This window comes from Triplophysa rosa, linkage group LG9, assembly GCF_024868665.1.
Source record: "Triplophysa rosa linkage group LG9, Trosa_1v2, whole genome shotgun sequence".
NCBI lineage: Eukaryota > Metazoa > Chordata > Actinopteri > Cypriniformes > Nemacheilidae > Triplophysa > Triplophysa rosa.
Window position 1 is genome coordinate 25,455,699 of NC_079898.1, and position 13,601 is coordinate 25,469,299.

The following is a 13,601-nucleotide window of genomic DNA, read 5'->3' on the forward strand; positions in this document are numbered from 1 at the left end:
CAAAACAAGCCCAACATTATTCATGATCATCAATGTAATTTATTATCAATTATTTATTATTAATGAACGAGCCTGGGTCATTTTAAACTGACACTACCCTGTTTGAAAAACACAAACATAAATTATTTTACAAAAATTAATTGCAAATCTCTGATGTGAGCAGTATAGGCCTGGAGAGATGGAAAAGAAGAAGATATAATGACCACTTAACGTAGCTGAAACAGCCACACGTTTATAATGAAGTAAAACTGAACTATATGCATTTGATGTATACTTTTTAAATTATATTCTGCAATGATCAATACATTTATTTAAAACAATAAAAATGTTTGATGTTTACCTTATAGCCTAATAAATAGGGTCATCCCTCCCTACCCCTTTGCTGCACCGTAATCAGATCTGAACGTTTCGTTCATTTTCACATTTCATTCTAATCGTGACAGATGTAATACATTTAGTTTAGTTGGTAGGGGAAAGGAGGCGGTGTGTTTGAGGACAAATTACGCTATTCACACGTGCTTAGGCTTGAATAACGCTGTGTAGCCAAACGCGCAGATCTACACTTTTAACATGTTTAATGATGTAGCCCGGTTATAAAATGCTTTTTATCTTTAAGTGAATATTTCATCTGTTTAGTATATTCACCTCCGATTATCCAAAGAGCGCCGATGATTACGTGAAGAGACCACTGTAACATTCTTAGCTTCTGTACGTTGTGTTACGTGCTTAGATCTGTGGCGTGACCTCCTGCGGAGCCGCGCAGACCAATCGGAGCGTGACATCATAGTACCGCGAGAGTGATCGACAGTAGACGTCTCTGTATGCTTTCAAATAGCTCTCGCGGTGCTGTGATGTCATGCCCTGCCGCATGTAGTACAAAAAGCCTACCTTCGAGCACACAGTGTTAATGGATTGAACAAAACAGCGACCATAGATGTAAAGAAACAAAGTTGCTTGTCAGGTTCAGAACAAGCAACCATATTTTTTAAAATAAGCCCCAAAACCCGCAACCCGCGACAAGTGATTTTTTAAAGCGACTTGACAGAAAAAGAAGCCCAAGGTCGCGTATTATAAGCGGACTTGGCAACTATGGTGTGCGCGTGAAAGTGTGACACGTGCGGGGAACAGCCAATCACACGGAACACAGAAAGCATCATCAGTTTGATTGACTTCTCGCGAGTATCAGCGCAATTCACTTTTCTGTTTAAGGTAAATAAATCTCACGAATTAAAACACATTTACCAGGCAGGAATAAACACTGCTGCAGTGAAAGTTTGAGAAGGCAACTACTGACAAATCAAGCGAATGAAATGAATTTAAATATTTTATAGGTTTATAAAAGGATCAGATACGTGAAGGATACGTGAAAACACGTATGCTTCATTACTTTAAAAAGCGTTATATACTGAAGTTTGTATTAATACGTAAAGTATATAGTTATATTAATTTAAATGCTTCGTTTTTTATTAATGGATTTATATTGATCAACTCGTAATAATTATATGAGTTAATAATAAATAATATAATAAACAATTAGCAGCAAAAGATTTTCCCCTAAGTTACATCTTATCACTTTAAATGTTTTTTTTTTCAATTTGGAGCGAGATACAATGGGTATGCTCAGAGTATGCTTAAACTAAACTCAAACTTACCTGGGTATAAACCGAAACCGGCTTTGTGCAATATAGATATATAAAATTCTGTTTTTCCCAATCCTATAACTTCATAATCAAAGCATAAGTTTAGAATTATGCATAAATATTAATAAATGGAATCTTTAACTGTAATAATTGGCATGTTACTAGAAAAACAAACACACTGACTTCTATCTTTTTTGGCCATTTGGGGTCGTGGTTAATGGTTGTATAAGATAGTATGCCACTTTTTTTGTTAGGACTACACCACTGATCTGCACAAATACTGTGCACCACCTGAAGTTTTACTAGCAAGTTAAATTTATGTCATGACATGCATGCAAGTATTCCATGACATCTTGCGATTTAATTATGAATGATTGCTTACACTTGGCCTGGAATCCCTCTCAGGCGTGGTATTAGAGATTTGGTGAATTAAGGGCACTGAGTTCTTTCGGCATTTTTAGACCTGGGGCAGTCTTGCACACACACTTCCTGTCACGTGTTTGTGCTCTCAAATGGCCAGGGGTGCGTTTCCCAAAAGCACCGTTAGCCAACTATGGTTGCAAGTTCCGTCGTCCCAGCATAGTTCAACGATTTAAGTGTTTCCCGAAACCAGCGTTCCAACGATCAAACGCAAGCAGCATCGCAAAGTTGCGTGGAATGGAACTACAGGTCTAGAGCTGTGGTTAGAAGCATAGTTCCTTGATATTATGACATGTAGACTTACAAGCATCATGCTTTTGGCAAAGTAAGCAACATGCAGTGCATTCTATATCCATCATTCTAAATATATACAAATTCAATTTTACATCTTTTAGTTTATCAAGAAAATAGAAGCGCGGTTTTTTGAAAAGTGCGCGTGCGCCTGAGCCTACGTGCTCAAGGACCCTGGAGAATCCCTGGGCGGAGTGACGTAGGAGGAAAGTTTTCAGATGCAGCGTACGTTATTTACAGCAATAATATGTCATTAAATAATTCTGAACAGATTAATTAGAAGATTGTATTACTCCACCACCTGTGTGACGTAGGGGTGAATGTATTTAACGGTAACAATTAGGGCTGTGTATCGCCATAGCCGCGGGAAGTGGGGGTGCTGCGTGTCCTGGCATCGAGCGAAAGAAAAACTAAAACAGTGTAAAAAATAAATGAATAAGAGACTATTTGCACTAGGTCCGCCCACTAATATGTGATTGGAATAGAGAAAGTGTCGGAACAAGGCCATTTCAAACAGCAATTCCAGTGACGTAAGGTGTAAATCTGTATAGCTTTGGCACTGGAGACTGGGGTTCTAATCCACCTCTTGCTGAAAATGCACTTTTACCTTTTTCTATCACATTACAGACCATGAAGGCATTTGTTTTCAATAAAATTGATTAAAGACTTAAAATTCATTTTATTCATAAAGTTTATGTTCAGGGTAAGGTTAGGGGCTTAGGGCTTTAATATCTCAATAAGTTGCCATCATTTAAATAATGTTTATAAATATAATGTACATAATCTACACTATTATTGCATAATGTTTAATGCACAACAATCCTGAGGTGCAAATAGTAACGTTATCTGCCACAATTTATTAGTACCAATAGCAAACTACTATTTCTAATTAATCCAAAGAAAATACAGCTATTTTCGGTTAGTGTAAACAGAACCTACTGCTATTTAAACTTAGTGTAAATGGCATCTGTCGCTATTTTCACTTAAATCTTATATCTTATATATATCTTATATATAATAGAGGAGGTCCTTAATCTCTGGTATGAATTCTGTTTTTTGGTATGCACACCAGTTAATGTATGTAAAATGGGGGAATCATGTATCTGAACCTTTTAATGTATGTAATGGCGTCAGGCAGGGATGCATTTTGTCTCCCTTTCTTTTTAATATTTATATGGATGATTTTTCAAAGCTGCAATTGTGGAACAGGTTGTAGGGTGGGTATCACCATTATTAACCATTTGATGTATGCAGACGATTTGGTGATTTTTTTGCCCATATAGTGGTGGTCTTCAACAGTTACTAATGATTTGCTCTCAATATGGTCTAGACCATGACATCAAATATAATGCAAAGAAAAGTAACATTATGATTGTTAGAACTAAACAGGACTGGAAATGGTCATTTCCTGATTTCTTTCTTTCTGGTTCTAATCTTAAAGTCACCATGCAATCAAACAAGAACATTTTAATTGTTTTACACAGTGTTGCAGTGATTATTATAATTGATTTATCCGTGCACACCATTATTTTTTTTTATTAATTTGCATTTGTAATCTTTAATCAAAAACATTAAGCTCCTCCCCCCTCTCAACAACAACTCTTCATCACATGACGTCAGCAACAAAAAAGAGGTAGGACTATACTGACTGTGCAATCGCCAGGCATTTTTAGCCCTCTCCTCCAGACCCAACTTACAACAAACCAATTAAAAAGGGAAGGGCAAAATAAAGCCCCGCCCTACATTTTTTCTCATTTCGGAAAAGAAGTCAATCGCAAATTCCGTTTCATGGTGACTCATCACATAAAAATATAGTATACTTTAGTATTTACTATAGTAAATTGTAGTATATTACAGCTGTAGAATATTATGGTAACTATCACAACATTCTACAGTTTTCTGTATTATCTAGCTATAGTAAATTCATACACTTTAGTAAATATTAAAGTAAACTACAGAATTTATAAAGTAAAAAAAAACGGTACTGTATCTAGGAAATTTGCTATACAGTTTGCTATAATAAATATTATACTCCTGTATTTTGTCAATGTGAGATTGTAAAAAATAAAAAGTACTTTCAAAGAAGCTAGCTACTTTTTTAGAGTAACTTGTAGTGTAGCAAACTACTTTTTCAGATGGGTAGCTCTCTATCCATCTTCAAAACACAATTGAAAACATACTTGTTTGAAATGTATTATCAATAATCTTACATCTTGTCCTGTATATTTGTTTGAAAATGTATTTTGGCTTGAAAGTGCTCATTGTAAAGCGACCTTGAGCTTGTGGAAAGGCGCTATATAAAAATAAACTTCTTCTTCAATTTCTCCATATATCAAAGAAAACAAGTAGCGCTACATATCAAAAGAACAATAGCAGCGGAGATGATCCTCCCAAAATGGCGGCGCCACTGCAACATGCTACATGTGACGTCAGCTTCACATTCTCTATAGAAGGTGAGTGTGAATTGCACACTGTTGTAATGGCACGTGTGTAAATGTTTAGAAATAAAGCTTCATTACTATACAGCCTGTATTTATCTGTATTTATATTTTAGAATAAGCACATTTGTCATATGTTGAGCTGTCTCGTTAGTCTGATGATCTGATGTAACGGAGGCCAGCTAGTGAAGAGCTGTGCAGTGTGTAAACCTCACTCCCCGACCAACAGAGACGCTCTAGCGACAGACGCTAGAGACTGCGGTCTTTAGCCTCCTCGTTAGAGCGCCCGTCTCCCATCCGGACCGTCGCCGGTTCGAGGCCCGCGCAGAGCGGTGCGAGTGGAGCCAGTTACACTGATATACGCTATACTGTAATGAAAATTAATGTAACTCACTCTATATCTAATAAGACAGAAAAATTCCCGACTTTAAATAATTAACCATTTACATGCTTAAGACATTTGCGTTGTAAGAATGTACTGTGAGACTTTAGATATAAACACAGGGACTGGTAAATTACTGTTTTATCATTAATATGTGATAACTCCCTATTAATTTAATATAACGTTTGGGCACACCAACATTGCGGCGCGGTAGCTTCAGGGCAATGACGTCATGAGAAATCCAGTCAATTATATAGATCATCTTCTGATTCTGGGTCCGCTTAAAAACAGAGAAAGAACAAATGAGTTAATTAAAAGAATGTTAAAAAGTATGTTTTAATTTTGCTTATTCGAGCTCCTTATTTAACAGTAAGCTTTTTCTTCTGGTGATCTCTTGATTTCATTCCAGCTGGAAGCTGTATGATATACTCATATGTGAGTGTTTCTGTAGCTTAATTCAATACATGTCGCTTTTGGATAAATACGTCAAATGTACAACTCATGTAACTCATATGGTCTGCACAGTATAGATCATGAGGTGGAGATAAATAGTTGAGCTGCAGAGATTAGAATTTGTAACTACAGGTAAGCAATAGAGTAAAGCGTGTTTCTGTAGCTCAATTGGTAGAGCATTGCAATGGAAGCACAGGGCCCTATAATTTCTGAGATCTGGAAAACACGGACGGAATCGCGGAATCCAGGCACAAAAACGGAATTTGCTTTCCATAAGAAAATGTCCATAGATATAAATAACTAGATTTCGCATTAGCGTCTGTTTGGATGCTAATGCGGCTAGGAGTGGAAGGATTTTGTCAATCTTAAAATGATTTTATTTATGAATGTTAAAGATCAGGTAACATGCTATGTCATGCATTCTGACTTCTTTACATTGTTAAACGTGCTGGCTTCTCATGCTTAACATAGAGTTAACTTGTTAAAAAAACTGTTGGATGTCTGACGTAGTATTTCTATGCTTGATACACTCCTCCAGCACTCATAGCATAGGAAGACCCGCCTACCATCAAGATTGGCTGTGTTCTACGTCAAGATTGGCTGCGCTGTGGGTCTGCACTGCGAGTTTGAGGTGTGTTTGTTCACAGCATTTCAGTGATGGACGTTTGTTATATATAACACTGGATTTGGAGATCATTTTAAACTGATAGATGGCGCGGTCCCATTGCTAATAGATGCCGGACATGAACCGCACGTGGGGAGTCAACGAAAGGGTATCCAATTTTTCGGGAATTAAAATGCACAGCCATGGCCGTGCAGTTGTGGCATTCTAGCAAACTGTGAGTGACGACAGTGGACCGTTCCAAGATGGCGGACGCGTCTACGTGCCTGGGCACTTGAATGAGGCATCTAGTTATTCATATAGTGTATATGCTACTGTCAAACAACCTTTGCGGCGACCCGTCAAAATAAAAGTCTGGTTAACTTGAATAAGTTATTATATCCCCATTTTAACACCATCCCCCTTACTTTTTTTAAATAATTCGACCACTTAGTATATTATTTACTTTAGTTAATGGAAGTTAATGTGCTAATAAAGTTATGAAAATAGTACTTATTAAAAAAATATTACTTTATAATATAGAACTTAAATTTAAGTAGACCTGAAAACAAAAGAAAAAAGAAAATGTACTAAGATGGTTTATTAACATAGTTAAGTACATTACACCCTATTTTTCCCTGTATGGTTCAAAGTATCTACTGTAGGTTTTGTGAATACTATAGTTTACTTAAGTAATTTTTCATTTAGGCAATTATATTACTTACTTTTGTACAGTTAAAGACGTAAAACACAGAATCCAGAAAAAAAACGGAATTTGGGAAAAAATCTAACTGATTTCATAGGGCCCTACAAAAGTCATGTGTTTGATTACCACTGACTGAAATACTGGTCAAATGTATACTTGCTTAAATGCACGTATTGCTTTGGACAAAAGCATCTGCATCTTTTTTCTAAATGTAATCTTTTCCTGATACAAAACAGACTTACAGCTGGAGTACTGAGTGGTTTCAGCAACAGCAACTATAAAGGCAATATTCAATAGACACATTATTTTGTTTCGTAAATATTTGAGTATTTTATGAGAATTAAAATGTATAGCTTGAATGGAATGTAAATTGCTTTGGAAAAATGTCTGCCAAATAAGTCAGAGGGTTGAATAATGATTTTCATGTATTTCTGAGTACTTACAGATAAATGGCGAAGTGGCTTTACAAATCTGGACATCAGCAACTATAAAAGCAATATTCAATAGACACATTATTTTGGCATGTGAATATTTTAGTATTTCATGAGAATTCATTGAATAAATATTTCTCAAGTGTTGAATGAAATTGTACAGCTCAAATTTAAACATCTTTTCATGAACTTTATTATGGTAGGATCTACATATACGCAGCGTACTTGGTACAAAAGTCTGAATTGTTCTTGTGTAATATTTCACCTGTCTTTGATATCCTGTCCTTATGCTTTACACATACTTTTTCCAGTTGCGTTTTCAGCTCCGAAACTGATTTTGTTACATTTTCAAATGTCACGACGTTATTAACATCCTTAGATGGGCTTGTGCGCAACGACAGTCCAGAACTGAAAGAGTAATTCTGATATTGGAAGAGCAAACACAATATATTAAAAACAATCAAGCTCTGTCACTATAAGCCCTCCTCTAGATTATCGTCATTTTTTGTACCTGGAAGAAATAATTGTAATCTTCTGTCTGTAGAAGAGGCTCCAATTGATCATCTTCCTCCTGCAGATGATGGATCTCGGTATTTAGCATCTGTATGTGATTCTCAGCCTGCGTCACTTGTTGCTTCATGTGAGTTGTGACCATTGCTCGTACCACAGCTTGTCTTTCCTGGATTATGTTGATCATCTCTGTAAAAATGTTGTCGGTTTCCTTCACTGCTTCTAATGCAGAGCGCTGTTAGAAGACAAACAGGGAATTTTATAATCATAGTCATTATAACTGATTATGATGATTATAATAACAGTCATCTGTCTTGGTTTGATTTTCAGTAATGTCAGTGCAGAAACGCCTGCCTTGCATGTGTGTTTGCAACTGGTGTCAATACTTCCAGTGCTCAGTCTGACTTGCTGTTTGGAATTCAGATTAATGCTTATACTGTCAACAAAACGTGAAATGTCTAGTAAATAGATCAATTTGATTTCAGTTTGACAAATCAGTCAATATTGACTGGTGTCAGTCACACTTACCTTATGTTGGTTCACAGCTTTCCCGAACTCCTCCACTTTCTTCTTTCTGTTCGTCATGTTACGTTTGATATTCCTCCGTCTTATTTTGAGCTCTTTCTGTAGATGAATGTGCAATACAAACTCAAACAAACTTGCTACGAACGGGTCCTCACAGTGATTCCATAGATAGAGGAACCATTTTGGGTTCCCAAAAAACTATTTACACAAAGAAAGGTAAGAACTCTTTCTTTCTAAAGAACCCTTTTCCACTACAGAGAACCTTCCGGGAAAGGTTCTTTTGATGTTAACGGTTCTTTATTAAAATATATTCAGCCAAAATGGGTTCTTCTATGGCATTGTGAAATAGGGCTGCACAATATATCGAAGTTATCGAAATACCGCAAATGTGCATGTTGCAATAGTGTGCAATAACTGAATCATTTTAAAAATTCTCAAATTTAGGATAGGCTTAGCACATTACTGTATATGGTAATCATGCACTATACTCTATGGGGCGGTTTCCCAGACAGGGTCAGTGTTGGGTAAGTTACTCTGAAAAAGTAATTAATTACTAGTTACTAATTACACATTCGATAATGTAATTAGATTACTGTACAAGTTACTCTCTTCAAAAATTATTTAATTACTTATTACTAATTACTTTCTATATCCTATCAACCTTGATGAGTTAAGTGATTGAAGGATAGACATGAAACGGCTCTTTTAATTTGTTCAAATAAATAATATAAAACTGCATAAAGTATTATTATTAATTACAAATGTGAGAATTATGCATTAAAGCACGGATTTTAAAGTTAGACTTTGAATTTTGATGTCAATTCCTCTTCTGCACACACATATATTACACAAAGTATTTAGTTTAATTACATCAGAAGTAACTGTAATTAAATTACATAAAAATAAGAGTAATCCCTTACTTTACTTTTTCAAGGGAAAAGTAATTAAATTACAGTAACTAATTACTTAGTAACTAGTTACACCCAACACTGGACAGGGTTTAAGACTAGTCTCAGACTAACTTAAATGTGAGAGATGCCTTGATCGAAAACAACTTGCACTGACACATCTTAAAATATATCACTGTGATTGTTTTGTCTCAAGATGCACACAGTAATATTTTTTTTGTAAAGTATGTTTTTTAAAACAACTTAATTATCCTAATTTAACTAAGGCCTAGTCCTGGTTTAAGATAATCCTTGTCTGGGAAACCGCCCCTATGTTGCATAAATTCCTGTGTTGCATAGCAATCAAAAGCAACCTACATTTAGTAAAAAAAATACTGGAAGATATCTCTGTTTAAAAATAGGAATAAGCAACTTGTATATATGTACACATTCACATGGATTAAAGTTCTCCGTCGCTACGACGGATTTCCGTTAATTGCAGCGAGTCTACGACGGATTTCCGTCAATTGCAGTGTTCCAGCCTGTCCTTAATGTCATAAATTTACTTTTCATGATTTTAACCCTTTGACGCGTACGATCACACCGGTGTGATTAGAACATTCAACGCTTTGACTGGCACTGAGCCAGAGACCGACTCAATCCTGCTACCCATCACAACCAGGCTCGAGAGAAGAGAGAATTTTACTTGCCGGACAAGTAACTTGAAAAAAATAACACTGTGCGACATAGAATAATAAGAATATGTGCATTAGACAGAGCTACGTGCGTGTGTGAAGTTCGTTTGTCGTTGTGCTTGTTTGTGTGTGACATTAATCAATAGCGCATCGCTCGCCGACATTGAATCCTGTTATTTAATTGTCATCTGGCTGTGTGTCTGAGGGAATGAAGTGCACAATTTAACATACTACACAAGTGTTGGTCTAGGATTTGTCTTCGTCTGCACTATATGAGGATATGAACACATGAACTTCATCTCCTGAGTTGCTAAGAGTTTATTTTACCAACATTGTACTGTTTGAGTGAAGCTATCGTCAAAAACATATGAACTCGGGCGCCGTCTTTCCGACAAGTCGTCAAAATAAAAGTCCCGTTAAACTGAACACTCAGACGAAAAAATACTGTAGTGTACTATAGTATGTGCTATGGAAAATTGTAGTACCCTTGTAGTAAATTGATAAACTAGAGTAAATGCATAGTATACTATAATAAAGTTAAAAAACACTAGTATCTAGGAATTTATATAGTATACTATAGTAAATACTGTAATATACTACAGTAATTAATGTGGACAAATATACCACTATTGTATAGTAAAAAATTAAAAACACAGTAACGTTACTTAGAAATATTAAATCAAATTTAGGTCAACAAAAAGATTATGGCCTTAATTTATCCATCTGTATATAACATTAATGTCATTTGTCAGTTAGCTGCCTATTCATGTGATGAACTGCACTTGCACATTTTTTAATGATGACAACAGACGTTTTATACTTGTGCTACGACTAGTGTTGTAGTACTCGAGACCGGTCTTGGTCTCTCGAGTCCGGTCTCAACCATTTTGTGATGGTCTTGTCTCGGTCTCAACGGCCTTTGGTCTCGGTCTTGTCTTGGTCTCAGATTTAGTGGTCTCTGGTTTTTTTTTCAAGACCACAACTGTGGGAATTACAATAAAATGATGGTGCATTGTCTGATTTAAGTGTTAACATTATTAATGTGATTGGATGTAAAACTTTAATGCCCGGTTTCACACACAAGGCTTAAGACTATAGTCCCAGACTAAAATAAAAGTTTGAGCTGTCTTAACTGGAAATAAATATCCCTGACATATCTTAAAATATGTCGTTGCCATTGTTTTGTCTCAAGATGCACACCAGCAGTATTTTTATCCAAGGCATTTTAATAAAAGTGACTTAAATATCCTAATTTAACTAAGGCATAGTGCTGGCTTAAGTTAAGCCTTGACTGTTGTGCCAGATGAATGGGGGAATGTCCTACAAGAAATCTGTCAACAAAATGAATACAAAGGTCCACAATATCCAAGATGTGATTGCAAAAAAGGTACTTGTATTAGATCTTGTTTCTTTATATTATAAAGTCTGACGTGATCTGAAAACGTGATATTTTGCTACTGAATAATAGATAAGAACGCTTAGAACGCATGATTCTGTAATTATGACTTTTTAATGTGGATCTTTTAGAATTTTAGAGAGTACTAGTCTTTGTCTTGACTCGGCCTGCCTTGGCCTTGTCTAGGTCTCGGCCATTCAACAACTTGGTCATGTTTTGGTCTCGACACCCTCTGGTCTTGGTCTTGTCTTGATCTCGGTTTAGGTGTCTCGACTGCAACACTAGCTACGACTGTTTGGCCTGTGCTACAAAACCTCTGTAACACCAGTGCTATGTAAAAGTTAACGTACAGCCCTGCCACTAATAATATTTACTGCTTGCCTTTGTTCTATAGCAATCACGGAGAGTATAACCAACTTCAGACACTAGGTAAAACGCTTAGAAGCAAACTTGAGCACTCGGAATCCGAAACAATTATACTGACACTTCATATGAAGTTTTTTTTATGTTCGTACAAGTAAGCTAATTTTTGTACTCGGACAAGTGAATGACAAATGTACTTGTCCGAAGGACAACCACATGACAACGCTTAATGTCAAGCCCCGAAAAACATGCCCCGAAGTTATGTAGATGGTTGATTATTTGTCAATGTAAGTATAATGTTTTCATAGATTAAAAATAGCTTTTAAATACGCAAACTGGCAATATGAAAGCGATTTAAAACATCTCCCCTTAAAACACTATATTGGTCTTGACTATTTAAATAAAGTGTCGGTTAAAGGAATATGACTTGGCCTTATAAGAAATTCAGTCAGAAGACATTTTTTCACTTTAATCCATGCATTCAGTATGTTACCTGTTTTTCTACCATTTCGGCAGCAGCTGATATTGTTCTATGCCCCCTATGCTTGTCTCCGGTACAAAGCACACAGATGCACTTGCGGTCATCTTGACAATAAATCTCCAGAGCTTTGTGATGTTGAGAGCAGATCTGCTGCTGTAAACCAGGTTCCACCAGCTTGTGTTTCTTGAATGTTTCAGACGCATAATGAGGCTGGACGTGAATTTGACAGTAAGAAGCCAAACACACCAAACAAGACTTGATGGCTTTTCGTTTTTGTACCCTGCAAACATCACACCCCTCATCTCCAGGCCCAGCTATTGGGGCATATTTCACTCCCTTGACGATTTCAGCCAGTACTGTACTTTTTCTAAGAGTTGGTCTTTGATTAAAGGTTTGCCTGCAGTTGGGACAGCTGCAAACTCCGCTCTGAATTTCCCGATCCCAGACCTTCTTAATACAGTTCATACAGAAACTGTGCCCACAAGATGTGGTGACTGGGTCCTTAAGTATATCCAGACAGATTGGACAGTTTAAAGGATTTTGAGCATCAGACGATGATCCTTCCATTTTGATGCTTTCAGTTCAGACTTCTGGTTTGGCCAAACTTTTCTGCTGGTCTGGTTTAAAACAAAGAATAATGAAACAATACAGTACACGCTTAAAAATAAGGTGCTTAACGTTGCCATAGAAGAACTTTTTGTCTAAATGGTTCCATAAAGATCCTTCAACATCCAAAGAACATTTCTGTTTCGTAAAAGATTCTTTGTGGCGAAAAAAGGTTCTTCAGATTATAAAAAAGGTCAGAAAGAGATTGACTGAATGGCTCTTTGTGGAACCAAAATGGTTCTTCTATGGCATTGCTGTGAAGAACCTTTTAAGAACCTCGATTTTTAAGCGTGTATGTTTCGTTTGAGAAAAAGCAACTAGTTCTATATGAATCCGAAGTCCCTCAAAGCACTCCATACCTGTTAAGTTTATAATTCATGTAAAAGAACATACTCACATTTACAGAAGAGAGAAGGGAGGTTTTTCTCAAAGGCTAACAATCTACTTTCAGTTTTGTTTTAACAAAACAAGTCGACGGTGCGTTATGCGTCAATGTGTCAGCAATGCGTCAACATTTCTTTAAACGAAGGAAGAGGTTTGTTGGTAGGATCAGAGCCATTGAAAAACAGAGTTGCGACACTCGCACATCCGTTGCAATAATGGAACGCGGAAGTAGCTCTATAGTTCCAAACATTGCATTGAAGCTCATTCATTTCCCAAACACATTCGCAGGTTAGTTGATACAATACATCTTTTGTGCAAAGTTTATCCTGGCTGACTAGCGCGCGTCATAGTACGTATTATGTCCAAAGGCTGAAAGCGGTCTTTGTGGCTGT

The 13,601-nt window shown here is 36.5% G+C and overlaps 1 protein-coding gene across 2 annotated transcripts; it reads right to left on the reverse strand.

The window, feature by feature from the left end:
* Positions 1-3,743: 3,743 nt before the first annotated feature.
* On the reverse strand, positions 3,744-13,332 carry LOC130559329 (E3 ubiquitin/ISG15 ligase TRIM25-like). 2 transcript variants are annotated; one of them, XR_008963548.1, is made up of 8 exons: positions 13,223-13,332; positions 12,232-12,836; positions 8,401-8,496; positions 7,874-8,107; positions 7,628-7,784; positions 7,375-7,416; positions 5,367-5,451; positions 3,744-5,157 (listed from the first exon to the last, which is right to left on the reverse strand). XR_008963548.1 is itself a non-coding variant. In XM_057342332.1 (7 exons), the coding sequence occupies exons 2-7, from the start codon at positions 12,784-12,786 to the stop codon at positions 5,417-5,419; spliced, it is 1,119 nt and encodes a 372-aa protein (XP_057198315.1). In that variant the 5' UTR covers positions 12,787-12,836; positions 13,223-13,332; the 3' UTR covers positions 3,744-5,416. The 2 variants fall into 2 exon arrangements, 1 of the variants encoding a protein (XP_057198315.1); XM_057342332.1 differs by having other exon boundaries at positions 3,744-5,451.
* Between the last annotated feature and the right edge of the window lie 269 nt (positions 13,333-13,601).